The sequence below is a fragment of the Neodiprion pinetum genome, chromosome 2 (genome assembly GCF_021155775.2).
Source record: "Neodiprion pinetum isolate iyNeoPine1 chromosome 2, iyNeoPine1.2, whole genome shotgun sequence".
NCBI classification, from domain to species: Eukaryota; Metazoa; Arthropoda; class Insecta; order Hymenoptera; family Diprionidae; genus Neodiprion; species Neodiprion pinetum.
Genome location: NC_060233.1, coordinates 11,739,720 through 11,762,697, shown reverse-complemented (window position 1 = coordinate 11,762,697; position 22,978 = coordinate 11,739,720). Strand labels below are relative to the sequence as shown.

The following is a 22,978-nucleotide window of genomic DNA, read 5'->3' as shown; positions in this document are numbered from 1 at the left end:
TGTCACTATAAACGACTACCTTTGCGGGGCGTGGGACGGAGGTCAGTAGCGGCTGAATAACGTGACCCTTCTTACAATTTTTGCGAGTTGCTCCCACGTTGCTCCCCCTGCTTCCCATCGTAGAGCTGAGGACTTCAACTCAAGTCCTCCCCGTGGTCCTCCCGTGTATAACTCTACTACGCCCGGTGATACGGAAATACAAATTACATTTTTATTTTTAAATCACGTAGTATACATTACAACTTACATTTGTAATCTTCTGTATATCTGTAAACGTTGTCCACGTGTTTCAAATGCGACAAAAGATTTAACAGGTCCATTCTATACACAATTCTAAACAAAAACACTGCAACGTATTTTCATTTGACGCAGAAATAAATAAATGTCATAAATTCTACGAATTTACAATTTCAATTTCGTAGAAACCATGCCTCCAGTAGTATATAAGTGTTTGAGATTCAGATATTTGGAAATATATACTATAAATATAAGAGCAGCCCCTTAAACCTGTAATTTCTTGTACATACATCTATATTTTGGGAAATATATAATAATATAATATCAACTATACTACAATTGTGCCTATAGGTTTCTCTCTGTGCCTATCACGTTTGTTATTATAATTTTGTACACCATGCACTGGTTTAAAAACTAAAATTCCCTAGGAGTGAGACCGAGCCATCCATCGATCAAATAGTGCAACAGAGATAGGAGATTACTGTGCGTAGTGTCAGAAATGTATCCCGAGAAGCGATGCAGCAAGTGAACGGTTAGAATTTCTTCCACGTATAGCGCGACCATTAATGACTTTGGGTCTGTTCGTATATAGAATAGAAGCGCGTGGTGCATCTTGGGATAGTAATGGTGGGCGCGTGATTTTGAACAAATTCGGGATGCCAGAAAAGTACGCAGGTGAGTTCAGAACATTCGGCAGTACTAATTTAGAGCACGTTCAAATCGCATTTATTTTAAACTGTGCTTCAGTTCTGAAGTAATTAGAGTCATTGCTCAGTCAGAATGTGAACCATCGTATGCGCGCAGCACGAACTTTCTGCAAACAACTGAGTTCTAGGTTAACTTCAATTTTTCGCAATTTTGAGCCTCTTTCGTGTGAATATTTCGATCTCAGGTGCGTTGGATAATTCTCTCGTATTATACTCACAGAATAAGTAGAATCTTCAACTATTCACCTAATTTGAATAGTCTTGAATCCACATCGAATACTGTTTGTGTTAAAATGGCGCGTTGATGTAACAAATGGCGCTAATGCGACCGTCTGTCGTCCAAGCTTCGAAACGTTTTGCATTGATATTCAAATTTGTTCGTTCCATTTTTCAAACTTCGAATCCCTGCCCATTATTGCTTCCCCGATTAGCGTTCGATTCCACGCTTTCGCTTGTTTATCGCTCCCAAAACGCCTGAATCATTAACAACTATTTGAATTTTTGAATTTTTAAAATCACGCTTATCCTCAGTATTGAACTATAGTACAAACAACGTCAACAAACTATACTGCTACATAGTGACTACAATCATTTCGCTTTTCTCCTATCCCCATGAAATTTTTAGCTACCCAATTTGAGATAAAATTCCTTGGAAAAAGTTCCAACTATGACACTTTGCTGCTTATTTATCTTCAGCAAGTATATAAAGCACAGCTATTTTTGAAGCATGAATTGTGCAAGTAATGAGTCTACTTCTAATCGCCAGGTGATCATGTTTGTAAATCGATAATACCTTTCGGTGTGTAAACTCACCGCTTTACAAAACTGGCTTATAAATCTATCTCCAATTTGGCAATTTCAGCTAAGGAATAATAAATTTTGAGCAGAGTATGGCTGCAAGTAATAAAAGCCCAGGGGCAAGAGCCCTTGTTGAACCTCTGGCATTGGATTCACGAACGTTGAGCGATGGAGATTTCAGCGCTCTAAGTTTGTCGCACAGCTCAGAGCAGTACTCGAACAACGACTTTGAGGCATTGGCAAGCATTCAGGCTGAATTTGAATGCATGAACGCTGAAGAGGTAATGACAACTGACGACGAAACTATGCTTCTCGATCGAAGCATTGAGTCTACAACTACAGCGTCTGACATTGAGATGACTGATCTATCGGACAACGCTCAGCCTGAACAGATAACTTACTCATCAGCAGCTAATCAGAATAGTCAAAATATTGTATTCCAAACTAAACCAACCCTGCAAAGAGTGCCTGTGTCAGCAATACAGGTAAATTTCCATTTTATTATTTCTGTGACTTTACAGATTATTGAAATGTTTTTCTCTCTCTTCCTAGTCTTTGGTTTAAACCGTGAAGCCCATCATCCTTAAACTTGAACATTGCTATTTACACTTGGGTAAAACTTTTTTTCAGGTGAAGCCAACTGTGCCACAAGTGTCTCAAAGCCAGTCAATAATGATTGTGTCACCAGCAGGTGGCCAAGGCACAAGCCAAATACTGAAAATATCTCACCCATCGACAGCATCGCCTGGTCAGTTACAATCGCTGGCTCAGACTCTGATAACGGCCAAGTCTGCAGACGGCAACATAGTACAGCTGAGATCGGCACAAGGTTCAAGACCCATCGTGACAACTAGCCAATCTGGGACCATCACTCTGAGCAATGTACAGAACGTCAAACCTGTTCAGTCGGCGATAAAAAGACCAGCTCAGTCTGTACAACAAAACAGAAACGTGAGTCTTACTTCATGGATCGTGTGCTATCGAATACTGGTATTTATCACCTGAATGAGAAATTGAAATAGAAATATTTTACGCTTTGTTGGTGTAACAATTGTTTTTTATTGAATTCTTATCGATCTGCCTTCCATTTACTGCAAATTTCTAATGTAATTTGAACGGAATAAACAGGTATACACAAAAATGATTCTGACCGGTAATCAGAGCCAGACAGGTCAACAGGTCTTGCTTGCCAACACCCAACATGACAATCAGCAGCCGCAGACTATCAAGTTTATCACGAGTAGCGGAGCCAGTCCGAGCATCGCAAGCCCAACGAAAACTATAACTTTTGCACAAGCTCAGCAAATGGGACTTCTCTCCTCCGGGAAGATACAGCAGATACTGCCATCGTCGCCGCACAAACAGCAGGTATTGTTACTTAAAAGAAATATTTGTAAGACTATTGTAGCTCATACGCGTTCGATTTATTCTACGAATATTCAATAACTTCAACAGATGTTGTAAATGGGGTCTGGGAATTACTCATATTTCTTGAAAACTTCATTCTCTGTTGAAAATTGAGAAATTCTAAGCTTTCTGTTTTCTGACTATTTCTTAAAAAGTTGACTAGGAAGTAAAGATCGAACCAATTTCTAAAGAATACCTATATGATTCTGGAACCGAATTTAGTAACCAGCACCTCGCATAGTTCAAGATTTGGTGTTTCTATGTATTACTTACTGGCATTGCATAGAAGAAAATTATGATGAACATCTGAGAGAGATTTGAAATTTTCAGTTGAACAGTTGAATCACATGTCTGAAAAAAAATATTTTCGGTAAAACTAGGATTACAGAAAGTTGTCAGAATTTTCAAAGGAATGGCATGGGTTTTCCACAGATGTACTGAAATTAATTTTCTGTTTCGGAAGTAAGATATTTCTGTAAAACTTCTAGAAATGTTTAGAAATTGTAAGAGATTTTTCAGAAAAACTGGGAAACTCGGAAATTTACATTCTAAGGGAATACGTGCACATTTTTAAACCTTTCTGCACATAATTTTTGCCGGAGGTAACTTGACTTAGTGTATTAAGTGTTTAAATGTTTGTACAGGGTATAATTGTGAATAAATTGGTCACATCAACTTCAACTCAACCTTCCAAAATGACAATTCTCCCAGCTACGACTGTGAAGCCCCCTGCCAAGATATTACCAGCCCCTACTTCAATGACTAGCCACGCCAAGTCATCAATAGTCTCCAACTCCCAAACCACAACGTTCTCCAGCACTGGAAAAAATATGCCACAGAATTCACAAAAAGTCATCATAAGACAGGTATTTTTAGTTTTACAGGAACCTGTAAAAGTATTTTATTTTTTCAGAAGTAACATGCATAAATATTATTCTGTGGACAGATACAAAATGTACAATGATAACAAAAAACTAGCCTTTTGCACACGTTTTTTCTTTTTCTCAAATATCATTTCAATAATTGAAATCTCACAAATTTTCTTCAAGTATTCAAGCTACTGGTAAAGCCATATCCGAAATAAGAATTAAGCAGCCAAAGATTTTCGGAGCCACCTGTATTTTGCACGGGATGTTTCTGGAAATTTCTCTTTTCTTTTCCCTTTTGAGTGAATTTTCAGCTGGCACATTAAGCGACAAAAACTCGCATAGTCGTATTAGAAATTGATTTAAATGAGTTTGTCACATGTTTTAACGTAGAAAATATCCTCCTGATGATGGTGATGTGTGGAAAGCACGAGACGCTGACTGGCAAGAAACTTCTGACAAGCTCTATTCAATACTTTGGAGATGAATTGGGATGAAAGCAAAAGTACCATAGGAATGGAGGGCCAATGGAGTAATTTGCAGATGATCTTGTGCATTCTGTTCTGTCCTTCATTCGTATATTTTTCGCTCTTTCTTTTGTTGCAGAGTTCATTGAAGCCAGGGACCCTACTTGGCAACAGTCAAGTAATCAGAATACCCGCCAACCAAAATATTGTCAGTGGTCCGAATCAAGTACATCAGATACAAATGCCTGGCCGACAGGTAATCGAACCCTATAACTCAATCCTTTTATCGTCAATGTAAAAAGTTTCAATTTTGTTTATCAAAACATTTGTTTTCATACGGTTGAATCACAGAAATTCGTTATTATCATGATTTTTTGTTAAGTCCCTATATTTTCTTTTATCACATCCACTCCATTGCGTGATAAAATTAACACTGGTCTGAGTACCATGAGAAGACAATGTGCATATAGATGATACAATTGATGAATAAATACTACGCAGAGACAAAGGAAAAAAAAATAAAATCGAGACAAAACACAAATGTACTTGTACAACAAAATACAGAAGTACTTTTGTACAGCGATTGCCGAAACACTTATGTATGCCGATCTGTTATCAAAATATTCAGGTACAATATGTCCGATTGGTAAGTACACCCTCATCTGGGACGAGCAACGTGGTAACTGTGGGGAAACCAAAGTCTCAAACAACACTTCAGACTGTAGGAATGACGCATAAGCTTGGAACTCAACAGCAAATTGTCAAGGTATGGGAAGCACGGCTATCATAATTCGCAGCAATATATACCATGTCTTTATAGTATTTGAGAGTCTATGTCTGTATAGTTCTGAGAATTTTTATAACTTCTTTGTGATTTTAAAAAACTCTAGAGAGTTTCTGTAACAAACTCATATTCTTTCAGTACTTTTCATAGAATTCGGATAAATCTGAGTTTACAAGTTTCTGACTATACCTGATTAAATATTATAATTTCTTAGGGACTTGTGTGAAAAACTGAGAGAAATTCACATTCCAAGTAATTTCTAAAAATTTCGAAAAAAAATTTCACCATAGGCTGTAAGATGATTCTGTAGGCTTAATGTTTTTTTGAAACTGATTAATTTCTGTACTCAGGTATTACCGTTGAACACGACTAGTCAGCCGTTGAGAACTGTTGTACCGAAAACTACGTTGTCTACGAGCAGTCAAAGGCTGTTGATTCCTGCAACAGCAGCAGTCAGTGGGCAGTCAAAAAGCGCTGTCGCCATACCTGCGTCGGCTTTGAATCAGCTTGCTACGGGTCAGGCTGTTTTGTCTGCGAATTCTAACGTTGGAAACATTGTTGTACTTCCAGCGCAGTATATTCAACAACAGGTAAATATGTTATGAGTTTTTCGTACCCTTGAAGAGAAAATGGTATGCTATTTCGCATTGAAAAGTGGGCTACAATATTTTTCGATTTGAAAATGTTTTAAATTTTACTTAATCTTGATCGAATTTATAGGAGTTTTAGAATATACAACTCCTCACGTGTATTCGGAATACCATTTTGAAGAATATTTACTAAATAATAATACTTCTACATGTGTAGATTCAATTTATCTAAAATTTTCATGAGTAAGATGTGTAATATAAGCGCCACGAAATTTATTTATTTAAGTTCTTCGGATTCATAAATATTTTTAATAATTAGCCCGAATTTTCAGTCAAATGCGGCTACTCGAATTAGAATAAGACATTAGTTAGGGAGACAAACTTTCTTAGAGTTCTTAGCAAATGAAACTACGAAGAAATCTGCGGCTATGTTAAAATAATCTTTGATTGTGAAATCAAAAGATATTCCTAATTTTAGGTGGCAAATGGAATGAAAATGACAATTAAAGCATCAAAATCGAATGCGCAATTTTAACTATGTACTAAAAATGTTTCAGCAACAATCAGAAGAGGCTAAGGGAAAATCTCAGCAATCGACCCCAAGTTTGCTGACTACTTCTCAAGGTTCTACTGGGAACTTGTCGATTGGATCTCTTTCCGAAGGTAAAAGCTCTCAGAGGTCTTCATCTAGCCTGGAGCCCAACGGCATACGACCAAGGAAACCATGCAACTGTACCAAATCACAATGTCTCAAACTGTAAGTGAAGCCAAGTTTCATGTAAATTACAAAACAAGAAGGAATATAACGTTTTGGAAATAACTCAGAAATGATTTGGCGGATTTTGCTCAAAATCTAATGAGTTCTAAATTGAATTAGGCTAAACCAATAGACCAAATCTCATCTTATTTGGTCCTTCCGTTTTGAAGATATCATCCGCCCAAAATCTGTTATATACATACATATATAAATACATACAGACAGATGCATCCACAAATCCGTTCGAATATGATCAGATATGATTTATTTTCTTTCTAAGCGAAACTTTGCTAAATACTGGTGAAGTAAAATTCTTATAGACAGTAAAATTCTTTTAGACAGAAACGATATGAAATAAACTGAAGTAGTCAATTACTGATGAAAAATACGATAAAAATATTTTTTTCCCTTTCCATAAAGAAAATAGTCACTATTTCTTTTGTTTGTTTGAGGATACAAATTGAATCGTAAATTCAACAATACTAACTCGAACATTATATTGTGTCTTTTAAATAAATTATAATATTAAGGGTAAACCGCACAGTTCTGAAAACATAAGGTTCAAACCAAAATGCTTAAATATTTCTGGTGAAGCTCATATACTGTGAAATATTTCAAATGATAGGAAAGTTTGACATGAAATAAACAACAAAAGATCAAAATGAAATAAAAAACAAATGAAAATCGACGTACTTAATAGTCCAGAATATATGTGAGAAATGCTATATTCTGCTGATTTTTATGGAATATTGTAGAAGGCATTGATCTCTGCTGTTGCTCTCTTGTTAACATTCTATTTGAAACAAATGAAAGTCTGATATCCTTCTAGAAAATTGTAGCAAAAGAATAAATCTGATTAGGTCAATAAATACTGAGATATTGACATAATTCGATTGAAGACGGTGGTATTTGTAGTCTCTATAAAACTGAAACTGTTTCCTCTTTTATTATACTATAAAAATATCTCCAGCTATTGCGATTGCTTTGCAAATGGTGAATTTTGCCATATGTGCAATTGCAACAACTGTTCTAACAACCTCGAAAACGAAGAGGAACGCCAGCGAGCAATCAAGTCTTGCTTAGAGCGGAATCCCAACGCCTTTCGCCCCAAGATTGGAAAAGGACGTGAAACCGGCGATGATATACGAAGGCATAATAAGGGATGCAATTGCAAGCGCAGCGGCTGTTTGAAGAACTATTGCGAGTGCTACGAGGTAAGAATGAAACATTCCGCTAAGGTAACAATAGAATCTAGCAAATCTAAATCTATATTAGACTGCGAAAGTTGTTTTATAATTCCAATTGCGCAGAGTCACAGTTTGAAAACGTAAAGAACAAATAGTCAGGTTTTTTGAATGATTAATTGAAACAGTATTTCGTGAATGATCTAATTATCTGTCACTTTTTTCAGGCAAAAATACCTTGTTCTGCTAACTGCAAATGTATGGGTTGTCGTAATGTGGAAGAACCAAATTTAGAGAAAAAATCGTTAAAAGACCTGGCGGAAGCGGCTGAAGTTAGAACAGCCCAGCTTACTCTGAGCAAGACGAAACTGCAGCAACTGTCTGATATGGCGTTCAGGCCACCAGCGATGTCAAATACAGGAGCGAGGTAAAGATCAGGCACTGTATTATGACGAATTTTAAATTCATCAACAATCTTATTTCACTCTGAACGATTCTTGTTAACGAATTTTTATATGAAAACCGTATTTTTCAGGCAACCTTTCAACTTTTTGACCGATAAAGTCGTTGAGATTACATGTCAGTGTTTAATGGCACAAGCTGAAGAGGCTGAACGCAGCATGTTAGACGATGAAACATCGCAGCGATTAATCATCGAAGAATTTGGCCGATGCTTAAAGGAAATAATTGAATCTGCTCATAAGGCTGAAACTACCTAGCAATCTTTTGTATGCTTGGTACAAGCTGCGAATATCAGAATGTTACAAATGTATTTAAATATTGCTGCAGCAAGAGAGAAAGTTGCCCTGTGGGTACAACAATACAGCAAAAAAATATTGTACATATACATATAGGTATAGAAATCTATTTCAGGAAAGGGTATTAAATACCAAATTTATATGCATACATATATGTGTGTATATATACATATATATATATATATATATATATATATATATATATATATATATATATATATATATATATATATATATATGTATGTATATGTACAGCGCGTCAGTTTAATTCAACTATTGCAATATTTTTAAACGTGAAATACATACGAAAAATCTACAATTTTGAAATCCGAAATGTTGGTGTCACGTTCGAACTTGTATCAACCGAGGGAAAAAAAAACTTAGGGATTCAATTAAAGACAACAAATTGGTCAGTTTTAAGAAGCCAAAACCGAAGAATAGATCCAATCAATGCTGAGTTGGAGAGATTGCTTTCATTTTGAATACCCCTGAACCAAAACCCTGTCTGTACAACATTTTTCCGTATCTCTACTGCTATTTCTTTTGAAATATTGCATTCAATTTTCTACTGTGGTTATAGATAATGCACCGAAAATTGTTCATTTACAGAAAGAGCGAATAACCACGCGAATAACCATGGCAGACGGAGTACTGAATGTGAATCGCACGCAATTTCAACGCCAGGTTGTCGATGTAATTACTTAAAATTTTGCGCGATCATTATCTGAATCTTTGTTTTGACCACTCCACGCTGTCCACCACATTTAAATCTATATATACTGGTAAATTTGAACTTCGGTATATTATTCCCAGCTTAACGATGTAATAAGTGTGTCTGATTTTCACTTTATGAAATGTATTTGGTATTTTGTTAACAATTATCAATATCTTCTGAGTTGCAGATATGATAGCATTCAATTTTACAGAACATACTGTAAATTTTAGATTATACATCCTGAAAACTATTCAGTGTAAACCAACCGAGATTACATTTAAGTAAAAAATTGAGTAACAATAAGAAAGGGTATAATAAGAATTGTTGAGCATTGACATTTTGTTCGGTTTATTCCTACTCATGTGAGTCCCGCTTATGGACTTGCGAATCGAATAAGTGTCACTCTGCTGCGGGATGAGTAAAAATGTGCTATATTTGCAAAGATGCCAGAAAAAATCTGAGTTATATATTTTTAAAAAGCAGCATTACACTAAGGCAGAAAACAAGTAAACTTATGGAATATATGATCATTAGGGTGTTTGAAAAAAATTTTTTTTGGATTTTCATGGGGGTGCAGGGCTAAATTGTTATTTTGTACCACAAAAAAAAGATTCTCAAAAGGGGAGTGCTGTAGCTCAAGTGCTAGGGTATCCTAAATCGTTTTTTGTAAAAAAAAATAGTGAAAAATCGAATTAAATAAGTTTTAAATCTACGTTATTGACTTTTTTCTCTCACTAAAGTCTTTGGGGTCCTTAAAAAATTATTTGAGACACGTCACACAGAGAATGCTGACGTGAAAGGATCGCAATATTTTTTTGTTTATTTTTTTTTAATACTAATAATTAATTTTATTTTAATAATTCTGGCCCAGAAGAAAGAGAAATATTTTACTTTATCCATTGTATAAACTCAAACTACTATAAAAAATATTTTTCTGTATTCTGGGCCAGAATTATTTGAAAAAAAATAAAAATATAAATATTGCGATCCTTTCACGTCAGCATTCTCTGTGTGTGTGATTTTTCACTGTTTTTTTTACAAAAAACGATTTAGGATACCCTAGCACTTGAGCTACAGCACTCCCCTTTTGAGAATCTCTTTTTTTGGTACAAAATAACAATTTAGCCCTGCGCCCCCATGAAAATCCAAAAAAATTTTATTTTGACACACCCTAATGATCATATACAAATGATATTTCGTTAATCTAATATCAAACTATGGAAGTACTGTGTTACTTAATGTTTTTCTGCATCTAAAATTAAAAAAATAAAACTGATACATGCGCTACAATGTTACAGCAACTAATAGTCTTTGCAATATCCGAAGTTCATTGAAAACTTATTTGCAATAGCATAAACCTTGGAGAGAATATATTCGATTAGTTACCTGGTCAGCATCCGAGATTCCTGTGCAATACATTTGCCTTAATTGCTAATAGTTTTTGGATGAATTTAAGAATTGCACATCCGAACTCTGTGTTCGTCGTACAGAATTCCATCCTAGCCCCGTCAGTGCGTACATTTATGTCGAATTTGTGTTTTTACCTCACTTATAAGGTATTGAATATCACATGGTTCCAGACACAATTTAAATGATCATACGTAATGGCAATTATAACACTGGCCAAGTGAAATCAGGATATCTCTCGATATATACATATATATATATGAATATATATATATACATATACATATACGTATATATATCTATATATGCAAAGTAATTTAATATAAAAATAATAATAATAAGTAGGACTTATAAATATATACTATTGTAAGGATAAGTAAAGTAAGTAAATGAAAATACAAATACATGTTATATATTCATAGATTTGTAGTTTATTAAGAGCGAAAAATCGGCCTAGGCGTTTATTTTTACTCCCCCTGATAGAAAAAAATTCTCAGCTAATTTTCATAAATTTTTTTAAAAAAGTTTGCTGGAAATATGCAATGTTTCCGAACAACTCTGAGTTGTATTCTATATTAGTTCTGGACAAGTTTGAATTATTCTGATAATATCTGGGGAATTTCAAAAAATTTTTGAGATTTTCTGGAATGAACTTATTCTTTCGGAAGTTTATCTTTTATTGACAATCCGAAATAATCAGAGTTTTCAAAAATCTGATTATTTGTGTTAAAGTCGGCTACCACGCGAAAATCGAATGAAAATCTGGGAACTCAAGACTCTTTCCTAATAAAAATGTGAAAAACTCTGATTTATTTCCTTCCTTTCTATTATCATCTAATAGAGGTGAAAATCCCACAAATTTCACGAAATAAAAATTAGATTTTTTCTGAGATCCAATGGTTCTGCGTATTTATATGACATCTAGGGTCCTGGGTTCAAGAATCGAGCTCTTGTCTGTATACAAACAAAACCATGCCCGCGATATTGCTTCATATCAACTTCAATTCTTGCATGATTCTTGCACTGTGGCACTTGGTGGCACTGATCAAAGTAGCCATGGATAGAAGACTTGTAAACACGGAAGGGTGAATAGGAGGGTTAGTTAGATATTCTATAAAAAAAAAATCACCTTAAATCCGATTTCCATCTTCGTTAATGTAATCAGTAAGAATTATTCAATCCGAAATAATTAATATACGGTAAGAATGTTGAGATTATGTTCAGCCTGTCACATAACCTAGTTTCATTTGCTTTAAGGTTGCCAGTATACACAAACACATCGATTCATTCAGTGTCATTGAAACTTAGTTTCCATTAAAAATTCATTATTCCATCGTACTTTAATTGACTCTTTCGTTTATAGGTAAGGAAATGTCCGATCAAAATATTATCGGATTATGTATACTAGTCTGCTTGGCTGTAGTATTTAATTTTTCACTTCATCGAATTGAGGAGGGTCATGTTGGTGTATATTTTCGGGTAAGTCTTTATTATTGTACTTTCTAATGAGATTGTTAATGGTGAATGAGTCGAACGACCGAAATTCAAAGTTTAGGAAGGAGAAAAATCCGATTAAAAAATGTCTAGCCCAGTTATTGGCTGCAATGAAAGTGAATACGAATATAACATACCTATTATGCTATAAAAATAATTTTGAGCAATTTTGAATAACGTAAGCTAAGATATCAACTATTTAAAAAAAAGTGCATGACTTGAAGTAGGCAAAACCCTTTAACCATGGTGTTTTTTACCCGGTTCTAATGTTCTTGGGCTTAGTGGTTTGCTGAGTACAACCCTGCAGCTCGATTGACTGGAAAACATTCAAGAAATATTACATTATAGTGTAAATACAATGCTTAAATATAATTGTCGACAAACATCTATTGTACCGTATTTATGCATATCTCTTTTTATCCACTATGGAGATAATTGTTTATAAATGTTTTCTCAGGTCTCGTAAAGATTTCTGTGATGAATAAAATGTGACGAAAACTGGATGAACAGTGTAAACCAACCGAGATTACATTTAAGTAAAAAATTGAGTAACAATAAGAAAGGGTATAATAAGAATTGTTGAGCATTGACATTTTGTTCGGTTTATTCCTACTCATGTGAGTCCCGCTTATGGACTTGCGAATCGAATAAGTGTCACTCTGCTGCGGGATGAGTAAAAATGTGCTATATTTGCAAAGATGCCAGAAAAAATCTGAGTTATATATTTTTAAAAAGCAGCATTACACTAAGGCAGAAAACAAGTAAACTTATGGAATATATGATCATTAGGGTGTTTGAAAAAAATTTTTTTTGGATTTTCATGGGGGTGCAGGGCTAAATTGTTATTTTGTACCACAAAAAAAAGATTCTCAAAAGGGGAGTGCTGTAGCTCAAGTGCTAGGGTATCCTAAATCGTTTTTTGTAAAAAAAAATAGTGAAAAATCGAATTAAATAAGTTTTAAATCTACGTTATTGACTTTTTTCTCTCACTAAAGTCTTTGGGGTCCTTAAAAAATTATTTGAGACACGTCACACAGAGAATGCTGACGTGAAAGGATCGCAATATTTTTTTGTTTATTTTTTTTTAATACTAATAATTAATTTTATTTTAATAATTCTGGCCCAGAAGAAAGAGAAATATTTTACTTTATCCATTGTATAAACTCAAACTACTATAAAAAATATTTTTCTGTATTCTGGGCCAGAATTATTTGAAAAAAAATAAAAATATAAATATTGCGATCCTTTCACGTCAGCATTCTCTGTGTGTGTGATTTTTCACTGTTTTTTTTACAAAAAACGATTTAGGATACCCTAGCACTTGAGCTACAGCACTCCCCTTTTGAGAATCTCTTTTTTTGGTACAAAATAACAATTTAGCCCTGCGCCCCCATGAAAATCCAAAAAAATTTTATTTTGACACACCCTAATGATCATATACAAATGATATTTCGTTAATCTAATATCAAACTATGGAAGTACTGTGTTACTTAATGTTTTTCTGCATCTAAAATTAAAAAAATAAAACTGATACATGCGCTACAATGTTACAGCAACTAATAGTCTTTGCAATATCCGAAGTTCATTGAAAACTTATTTGCAATAGCATAAACCTTGGAGAGAATATATTCGATTAGTTACCTGGTCAGCATCCGAGATTCCTGTGCAATACATTTGCCTTAATTGCTAATAGTTTTTGGATGAATTTAAGAATTGCACATCCGAACTCTGTGTTCGTCGTACAGAATTCCATCCTAGCCCCGTCAGTGCGTACATTTATGTCGAATTTGTGTTTTTACCTCACTTATAAGGTATTGAATATCACATGGTTCCAGACACAATTTAAATGATCATACGTAATGGCAATTATAACACTGGCCAAGTGAAATCAGGATATCTCTCGATATATACATATATATATATGAATATATATATATACATATACATATACGTATATATATCTATATATGCAAAGTAATTTAATATAAAAATAATAATAATAAGTAGGACTTATAAATATATACTATTGTAAGGATAAGTAAAGTAAGTAAATGAAAATACAAATACATGTTATATATTCATAGATTTGTAGTTTATTAAGAGCGAAAAATCGGCCTAGGCGTTTATTTTTACTCCCCCTGATAGAAAAAAATTCTCAGCTAATTTTCATAAATTTTTTTAAAAAAGTTTGCTGGAAATATGCAATGTTTCCGAACAACTCTGAGTTGTATTCTATATTAGTTCTGGACAAGTTTGAATTATTCTGATAATATCTGGGGAATTTCAAAAAATTTTTGAGATTTTCTGGAATGAACTTATTCTTTCGGAAGTTTATCTTTTATTGACAATCCGAAATAATCAGAGTTTTCAAAAATCTGATTATTTGTGTTAAAGTCGGCTACCACGCGAAAATCGAATGAAAATCTGGGAACTCAAGACTCTTTCCTAATAAAAATGTGAAAAACTCTGATTTATTTCCTTCCTTTCTATTATCATCTAATAGAGGTGAAAATCCCACAAATTTCACGAAATAAAAATTAGATTTTTTCTGAGATCCAATGGTTCTGCGTATTTATATGACATCTAGGGTCCTGGGTTCAAGAATCGAGCTCTTGTCTGTATACAAACAAAACCATGCCCGCGATATTGCTTCATATCAACTTCAATTCTTGCATGATTCTTGCACTGTGGCACTTGGTGGCACTGATCAAAGTAGCCATGGATAGAAGACTTGTAAACACGGAAGGGTGAATAGGAGGGTTAGTTAGATATTCTATAAAAAAAAAATCACCTTAAATCCGATTTCCATCTTCGTTAATGTAATCAGTAAGAATTATTCAATCCGAAATAATTAATATACGGTAAGAATGTTGAGATTATGTTCAGCCTGTCACATAACCTAGTTTCATTTGCTTTAAGGTTGCCAGTATACACAAACACATCGATTCATTCAGTGTCATTGAAACTTAGTTTCCATTAAAAATTCATTATTCCATCGTACTTTAATTGACTCTTTCGTTTATAGGTAAGGAAATGTCCGATCAAAATATTATCGGATTATGTATACTAGTCTGCTTGGCTGTAGTATTTAATTTTTCACTTCATCGAATTGAGGAGGGTCATGTTGGTGTATATTTTCGGGTAAGTCTTTATTATTGTACTTTCTAATGAGATTGTTAATGGTGAATGAGTCGAACGACCGAAATTCAAAGTTTAGGAAGGAGAAAAATCCGATTAAAAAATGTCTAGCCCAGTTATTGGCTGCAATGAAAGTGAATACGAATATAACATACCTATTATGCTATAAAAATAATTTTGAGCAATTTTGAATAACGTAAGCTAAGATATCAACTATTTAAAAAAAAGTGCATGACTTGAAGTAGGCAAAACCCTTTAACCATGGTGTTTTTTACCCGGTTCTAATGTTCTTGGGCTTAGTGGTTTGCTGAGTACAACCCTGCAGCTCGATTGACTGGAAAACATTCAAGAAATATTACATTATAGTGTAAATACAATGCTTAAATATAATTGTCGACAAACATCTATTGTACCGTATTTATGCATATCTCTTTTTATCCACTATGGAGATAATTGTTTATAAATGTTTTCTCAGGTCTCGTAAAGATTTCTGTGATGAATAAAATGTGACGAAAACTGGTGAAAACAGATGAAAGTAAGACCAGCATTTCATCATTTTAAACTTTCCATTTGTGAAACCTAGTCTCAAATTGTTAATAACTTAGCGAGTGTTATTCTAATTTGTTCCCAATCGTTTATTTTCGTTACACAGCAGACGTATTGTTTCATCGGTGTTCACTATCATTAGCACAAATTACAGTCTTGGAGATTTTTTAAACTGTTTTTCCACTTTTCCTTAACTGTTGATTCAGATGATGAAGCGTATTCATCCTTAATCTTGATGTAAATGTGACAAATACCTACAAATAACAGGATTCTCAATTTTAGGGTGGCGCGTTGCTTTCACACGTCAGTAGTCCGGGATTTCATATGATGGTCCCTCTTTTAACTTCATATCGTTCCGTTCAGGTAACTTTACAAACGGACGAAGTTAAAAATGTTCCCTGCGGAACGAGTGGAGGTGTTATGATTTATTTTGATCGAATAGAAGTTGTGAACATTCTGGATGCAAACAGTGGTAAAGGAATAAATGATTCTAAAATATTGCGCATATATGTTGTTTCCATAGGTACCCAAAAAGTAAAGGTATCTTAAAAAATGTTCTAATTTTTTTTCAGTTTACAACATGGTGAAAAACTTTACCGCAGATTACGACAGGACTTTAATATTCAACAAAGTTCATCATGAATTAAATCAATTTTGTTCTATGCATAGTCTTCACGAAGTTTACATAGATTTATTTGATCAAATCGACGAAAATTTAAAGTCTGCTCTACAGACTGATCTCAATGAATTGGCGCCAGGACTCAGCATCCAGGCAGTTCGCGTTACAAAGCCAAAAATACCAGAGACTATTAGGAAAAATTACGAGTTGATGTGAGTATCAAGCATTAAAGAATTGTTCAAGACCTAAATCGACCAATATTTTTACAGTCATCATGATGAAAAAAGTGGGAGGATTTTAAATTCCAAATAATAAAACATTTATAGTGAGATTGTAAATAATTTGTTTCACAGGGAAGCAGAGAAGACGAAGTTACTTATATCGATACAGCATCAAAGAGTAGTGGAAAAAGATGCAGAGACGGATCGTAAAAAGGCAATAATCGAAGCAGAAAAAGAAGCCCAAGTGGCAAAGATTCAGTACGATCAAAAGATCATGGAGAAAGAATCATTACAGCGAATGGCGTCTATTGAAGATGAGATGCATCTAGCTCGACAGAAGAGTCGGTCAGATGCTGATTTTTATCAAATGGAACGACAAGCCGAGGCAAACAAGTTACTATTATCCAAAGAGTTTCTGGAGCTCAAGAAATACGAATCTCTAGCTCAGAATGCCAAAGTGTATTACGGAGCTGACATCCCAAAAATGTTTACACTCGGAGGCTGTTCCAGTGATCCTACTTTGGGCGCTGATGCAAAGATCTCGCGGAAAGACGCGACCATTGTTAGTGATTTCGAACAGACAAAATAATTTCACGTAACGTTAGAAAGAATGAGTGATTTTTCGGAAGTGCGCTTGTACATACCTATATATAATATACTAATTATTGTTTGTTCGAATACAAATAAATTACAGTAACTTACCTCGGTAAGACGTGATTATGGTAAAAAAATGTGTATTTTTGAAGCATTATCTGTATGCTATGCACGGTGACGCTCATATTATGAACATTTTTTTGAAAATTATTCATCCTTTCGCCATTTTCATATTGAATGGGACCACATCGTCTGAATGAAAAGTTAGAAAAAGAGAAACAAATCATTTAAGAAATCCATTTAAGAGATGATGGAGAATCCGTATGGGAATAAATCGGAACAAATTTGAACAGTACTAGCTAAGATGTTAAATTTGTTTAAAATCATTTCTATTATACAGGGGACATGTTGTCTCATTCGTGTTCACTCGTTGGCGCAAATGACATTGCTAAAGATTTCTTAAACGGTTATTTCTCTTTTCCCAACTTTTAATTCAGACGGTATACACTATTCTTGAGTTTCTAACTCAAAATCAACAAAACTTGTTTAGTAGTAAAACCTTGCCACTGACCGTGATATGGCAATGGAAACATTGCACGTACTGTCAAAATTTCATAATCATCAGACTTCGTGAAAATAACGATTTTTTTCGCTCACATTATTCTAAACTGATTTAATGTTATAAAATGAAAGTTAAACTTTTGGCACGCTGTTTTCGATGCTTTGATATAATTTTAGAAATGCGAATTGATTGTACATTCTAGTATATTCGTATAACATTTAGATCGAAGCACAATTAACAACCTATGTCCTGCTTCCGTCAATACTGTCAATTATGGTCGAATAAAACTGATTGCTCTCTTGAAATTTATCTCTACTATACACAAAGATCAGTGTTTCATGGTCTGTGTCTTCGGCTTTTGTCCTGGTGTAGCTAGAGCGTTGGCATCGGTCATATTTTCCCGTAAAAGTTTCATTTGCTGTAAGGCAAGCTTTGCTAATCGGCCTTCGGGCGTCCCAGTTGGTTCCAAAAGTAGATTTGACAACGCCTTTCGCAGTAGATCTTGAGCTTCCTTCAATTGTAACGACAATTCTAACGGTGATATTTCACGTGCGGCGTAATTCTTTTTTGCTATCAATGCTGTTGCCAAATGCATTTCGTACAGCCGTATTCCTGTAATAAAATATCGACGTAATTAAACAGATTGCACTAACAAAGATAAATCTGCGTCAAACTGCTAGAGATAAAAATGACTGTGGCGATATTGAAATCAAATTTCTTTTACAGTTTTTTATTCATTGTAAGTATATTATGATTTTATGTTTGAAGAACTACATTTCTTCATGAGAAAACCGGTACTATATCACGTCATTACAGACAGGAGGTGTTCACTCATAAACCGGGTGACAAATGATTGCAATGATTTCAAGTGATTTCAAGGGATCTTAAAGTGACTGCTTCCCCAAGTGGTTGGCGATTGAAACAAGTGAATATTCTCTCGATTACGCATTGTGCCTAATACAAATTCTATTAGAACCCGTCGGAGAGCAATATGGTGTCGCATTGGATGATCAGCTGATCGTTCTAGCCTTCTTTTCAGCGAATTTGTTCGAATATGAGAGACAGAAAACTCTGTACAAGCGGTTACACATTTTTTTATGTCTAGAGTTAATAATAATTAAAATACTCGTGGAAATACGTTGAAGTAAACGTATATTTCCTGCTACTAGCTGACATCATTCGACATTTTGACGTCCACACTTTGGATCATAGCAGGTTGATTGCAAAAAAAAATTACATCGTTAAATTTCTACAATGTATTAATTATGAATAAGGTTTCGTTATTTGAGTTAATACCGTACATTATTAGAAATTGAATTGACCTTTTTGACGTGAAATCCCTGGTTCGACAATATCGAGAACGGCCAGACCTTCTCTGTGAAGGTTCAGTATGCGTTCCAAAATCTTTTTTCGCGGGTTAATAGCTGACATCTCTTTTCTGTAGTTGACCAGTAATTTTTCCTTCAAATCCAAGGCCAAGTAATGATTCGTGTGAACGGTGAGTAATAATTTCGTTAGCAAAGATTCAAGTGCCTGTAATCGTAATATGATGAATTGTACTTTCCGTCCAATCAATCATTATCTATGTGTATTGAATGACACTGAATGATATTGAATGAACTGATTTTTCACGATTCACTCATTCTAAATCTGCATAATAGCTACGTGGTAAACATCTTATAAGTAAAATTGAGTAAAGTGATACATTAGTTTCAATTGATGAAGTCGGAAGTACAAGTCGACAACTTGACTAATTACATATTTATAGAATAGTCATTTAATAAAGATAACATGGCAATTGCAAGTGGTGGAGGCTAGTGGCCAATCGGTTTGGCATAAAATAGTTCAATTCATAATGATATTAGAATGTTGAATTTCTAAAGAGAAATACATTTTTTCGAACTTCTACAGAATCGATAATTTGCCACGTACCTTTGTATCGAAGTTTTCAGTATTCTCAATGAGAGAACGTGTTAAATTCAACGTGGTCTTGATCATTTTGCCGCTGAGGAGTGATTTGCATCGTTCGCATTGCCATTTTGTTTTAAGACCATACGGATTCGACGTTAAAGGATTTTGAATCCCAACGTATCCCTGACGACATCGAGGACAAACCAATGAACTCAAGTTGGACTTTAACTCAAAAGGATCCCTACATAATGTACATTCACACTCGAAGTATTTCCCTTCTCGAAGATTCTCACGCCGCTTTGCACTGCCCTGAATGTATGTACATACAAGTTATCAGTAAAAATTTTTATCCTTCGTGCAGGGGTTGTAAGGACAATATGACGTCGTGATTGTGTGATCAGCTTATCGGTATGGATAAATTCAATGAATACCAATGCATAGAAAACTTCGCGCACGCTGTTGGAGCCTCATATGAGGTATATGGCATTTTGTACATTTTTTTTACAATCAAATACAATCCAGTCGGTGTGTCACGTATTCATTGTCACGAGATAACGTCCATCGAATTTAAGGGACCCAAACAGTTCGAAAACTTACCAGTAAAGAACCTGTATAATTGAAATAAATAGTTGCCCCTTTCTTGATATCTACACTGGCGTAAATTGCCAGCTCATCGCGTTCGTCTACTGTGAGATGCGTGTTGCTTCGGCAGTTATGAGCCATTAGTGCAGCTTTTGTGTAAAGCCCTCTCAAAAGGTGGCCTTCTAATTCTGATTCGCCCGAGGACCTCAATTCGAAACTGTTCACGTCTAAAATCCCACATATTCGTTGCATCAATTCTGAAGTTTCACTATCGTCCGGCACCAATCGAAGTTTATGCAAAACCTATCGTAATAAAATGAATTCAAAACCGTACTTAGTCTTGAGAATCTTTCATGCCTCAAAAGAATTCAGCGTTGAAACACAACTAGAGGATAACGTTATTAGTTACACATAGGATCATGCTATTTAAATGTGAATTAGGGTGAAACGATGGCTTCGGAAATGATAATCAGTCGATCGATTTGGGTAAATTTAATAAATACCAAAATACAGAACTCAGTTTGCGAACTGTCGAAGCTTCATTTTTTGACATTGAGTCGCCGTATAGATCAAAATATGCAAAACCTAATAACTTTTATAATTAAATACGATGGCCATGACAGTTGGTACAGTATTATCACTGCGACAAGACGGTCTCTTCCGAATTTAACAATCCAATCGACAGTTTATCACTTACTTGAACAACAGTCTGTTCTCTAATACTCCAAATATGGGTTCCCCTTCTTTCTTTCACGTGATCTTCCATCAGGTCAATATGTTTCCATAATTCTGTCTCAGTTTGCCTGAGAAGCCAGAGACGTAGCGGCAGCAATACGGTCGAATGATCCGAGATTTTGGACGAATACAACTGATTTGAGCGAAAAAGTGAACATTCGGCGTTTTTGTGATACCCTGGAACGAGCTACAACAATTTAACAACGTCACGAAATTTTTTTAACGAATGTAGGCTTACCTCGCAAGCAGGTTGGCAGAGTGGAGCAACCTTACACTTTGTACAATTGTAACGTTTCAACTCTGGTTGCACGATTGGTTTGTGACAATTAAAGCAAAGTGAACCTTCGAAGAAAGCAGTTGGACCAACACTCACTGGACTTTCGCGAAGAATTACTTCTCCAGCAACCAAATCTTTCTCAGCTATCATGTACCTGGAATTCAATCATTCAATTCCTGATTTCGTCAAACATTTTAATGCCTCGGGATCATTTGTACAAAATATGACGTATAGTATGGAAAGTTATAGTACCTTCCAAGTTTTTCAGATTTGGCAATTCGATATTTCAAAAAAACTTGCGCAGGCGCATCCTGCGTTTCTCTATCGTTCACCATCCTATTTTTTTTTATGCCGCAGCTGGGAATGAGATTCAAATTAGATACTGTAACTGTACATCTTAATTTGAATTCCTACGATTCATTTTTTGTCTAATCTGCTCGTTCAACAATTGTTTACTTGCTTTGACTGTTGTCGGTATATGGCGATAAAAGTAATTTCATTGTAAATATCAATATTACCCTGATATTAAATATCCAATACATAATTAAACAAGGTTCAAAATAATATTTTCAAATGGATGGGATAATTACTGTACGTACCAATGATGCCAAAAACGAACCTTTCAAGGGAATGCCACTATCTAATCCGATTTTGAATAGTTTAACTGTTGTTCTTCTCAAATTTTGTGCGCAATTAATGAAGCGTTTCAAGATGAAATTCACGTATGGTCAAAACGAGTTGGTATAACAAATGAAGCCTACTTTCAGTTTCTCACATCCATCAACTGTATAATCGCGCAATTACGCACCATTTACACACATGCGGTATAATAATTGTATAAAAACTCGACTGTCGTATTTTGGTTCTCGAATAAAACTGACTGGACCGTAAGCAATTATAGTGCCAAGCTAAGCTTCGGCCTAACAATAAGCATCAAGTTCTTGAGCTCGACTTCGCGGTGCGGGGCTCGAGTTGAACTTACTTAGTCTATAAGGTGTCTGGATTTTGTGCCGAAGTAATCCGATGGGGAGTTTATTTTAGGCAAATCATACCTACTCTGTGCTTCTGCATATACATATACATATGTACAGCTATTAGCTATGCATTCTGAATACGCTAGCTTCTTCTCTTTATTTCTAATTTCTTTTTTCCTTTAGCACAGGTATTTTCTATACAATGACCTATATCTTGAAAAGATTAGGATTCGAAATTTTATAAAACCATAAAAGACATTACATTACTGGCCGTTCCCTAAAATTAGAGCTCTTACGATAAAACTTTTCCCGAGGTCTCAAATGATTTTATTTTTTCCTCAGCAATAATATTAACCGCCAGGTCAAAGAAAGGAGAAAGGAGTAACCGCAATAACTTGTCCCCTATTTCTGTCAGCACCATCTCATAACTGTTGCGGCAATCTCTTAACACAATCTTTGGCCTGTTCGCGCTTTTTGTCACGTGTCGTCATGTATTCTGGGTGTTCTTGAGCAAAGTACAGTTTATATAAGATATTTACTAGACGGAATCGTCTATATAACGTCGTTACAATTGTGAAAATATTTGCGAAGTTGAATCAACTTATCTTGAAGGAACATTTAAAAAAAACCAAAACCCGATAAAATTCA

The 22,978-nt window shown here is 34.8% G+C and overlaps 3 protein-coding genes across 16 annotated transcripts; 2 read left to right on the top strand and 1 right to left on the bottom strand.

Annotated features, from left to right (window-relative positions):
• Positions 1-808: 808 nt before the first annotated feature.
• LOC124212873 (protein lin-54 homolog) lies at positions 809-8,753 on the top strand. Of its 3 annotated transcripts, none has more exons than XM_046613437.2 (12): positions 809-912; positions 1,807-2,227; positions 2,373-2,693; positions 2,871-3,110; positions 3,794-4,015; positions 4,622-4,738; positions 5,111-5,248; positions 5,617-5,856; positions 6,414-6,613; positions 7,584-7,827; positions 8,025-8,224; positions 8,333-8,753. In XM_046613437.2, the coding sequence occupies exons 2-12, from the start codon at positions 1,835-1,837 to the stop codon at positions 8,514-8,516; spliced, it is 2,499 nt and encodes an 832-aa protein (XP_046469393.1). In that variant the 5' UTR covers positions 809-912; positions 1,807-1,834; the 3' UTR covers positions 8,517-8,753. The 3 variants fall into 3 exon arrangements, with proteins under 3 accessions (XP_046469393.1, XP_068989901.1, XP_068989900.1); XM_069133800.1 differs by having other exon boundaries at positions 837-912; positions 1,832-2,227; XM_069133799.1 differs by lacking the exon at positions 809-912 and adding an exon at positions 983-1,129.
• A 40-nt stretch (positions 8,754-8,793) lies between these two features.
• LOC124212879 (erlin-1) lies at positions 8,794-17,284 on the top strand. Of its 6 annotated transcripts, none has more exons than XM_046613451.2 (7): positions 8,794-11,774; positions 12,041-12,156; positions 12,629-15,032; positions 15,197-15,312; positions 16,138-16,327; positions 16,428-16,686; positions 16,828-17,284. In XM_046613451.2, the coding sequence occupies exons 4-7, from the start codon at positions 15,205-15,207 to the stop codon at positions 17,282-17,284; spliced, it is 1,014 nt and encodes a 337-aa protein (XP_046469407.1). In that variant the 5' UTR covers positions 8,794-11,774; positions 12,041-12,156; positions 12,629-15,032; positions 15,197-15,204. The 6 variants fall into 6 exon arrangements, with proteins under 6 accessions (XP_046469407.1, XP_068989904.1, XP_046469409.1 ...); XM_069133803.1 differs by having other exon boundaries at positions 12,454-15,032; XM_046613453.2 differs by having other exon boundaries at positions 8,794-11,876; positions 12,454-14,930.
• Positions 17,285-17,328: 44 nt separating this feature from the next.
• Positions 17,329-22,729, bottom strand: LOC124212877 (SET domain-containing protein SmydA-8). Of its 7 annotated transcripts, none has more exons than XM_069133801.1 (8): positions 22,339-22,729; positions 21,609-21,713; positions 21,318-21,510; positions 21,042-21,266; positions 20,360-20,647; positions 19,784-20,071; positions 19,174-19,384; positions 17,329-18,463 (listed from the first exon to the last, which is right to left on the bottom strand). In XM_069133801.1, exons 2-8 carry the CDS (start codon positions 21,689-21,691, stop codon positions 18,180-18,182), a joined length of 1,572 nt encoding a protein of 523 aa, XP_068989902.1. In that variant the 5' UTR covers positions 21,692-21,713; positions 22,339-22,729; the 3' UTR covers positions 17,329-18,179. The 7 variants fall into 7 exon arrangements, with proteins under 7 accessions (XP_068989902.1, XP_046469397.1, XP_046469399.1 ...); XM_046613441.2 differs by lacking the exon at positions 22,339-22,729 and adding an exon at positions 21,956-22,320; XM_046613443.2 differs by lacking the exon at positions 22,339-22,729 and adding an exon at positions 21,956-22,320 and having other exon boundaries at positions 21,042-21,212.
• Between the last annotated feature and the right edge of the window lie 249 nt (positions 22,730-22,978).

Excerpts from the sequence above, each read along its gene's own strand:
- LOC124212873 (XM_046613437.2), top strand. The coding sequence starts at position 1,835 with ATGGCTGCAAGTAATAAAAGCCCAGGGGCAAGAGCCCTTGTTGAACCT. Across the intron at positions 4,016-4,621 it reads AAAAAGTCATCATAAGACAG|AGTTCATTGAAGCCAGGGAC; the intron begins GTATTTTTAGTT and ends CTTTTGTTGCAG. Across the intron at positions 4,739-5,110 it reads TACAAATGCCTGGCCGACAG|GTACAATATGTCCGATTGGT; the intron begins GTAATCGAACCC and ends CAAAATATTCAG.
- LOC124212879 (XM_046613451.2), top strand. The coding sequence starts at position 15,205 with ATGTCCGATCAAAATATTATCGGATTATGTATACTAGTCTGCTTGGCT. Across the intron at positions 16,328-16,427 it reads CATTCTGGATGCAAACAGTG|TTTACAACATGGTGAAAAAC; the intron begins GTAAAGGAATAA and ends ATTTTTTTTCAG. Across the intron at positions 16,687-16,827 it reads AGGAAAAATTACGAGTTGAT|GGAAGCAGAGAAGACGAAGT; the intron begins GTGAGTATCAAG and ends TTTGTTTCACAG.
- LOC124212877 (XM_069133801.1), bottom strand. The coding sequence starts at position 21,691 with ATGGTGAACGATAGAGAAACGCAGGATGCGCCTGCGCAAGTTTTTTTG. Across the intron at positions 21,511-21,608 it reads AAATCTGAAAAACTTGGAAG|GTACATGATAGCTGAGAAAG; the intron begins GTACTATAACTT and ends ATTGAATTCCAG. Across the intron at positions 20,072-20,359 it reads ATTATACAGGTTCTTTACTG|GGCAGTGCAAAGCGGCGTGA; the intron begins GTAAGTTTTCGA and ends ACATACATTCAG.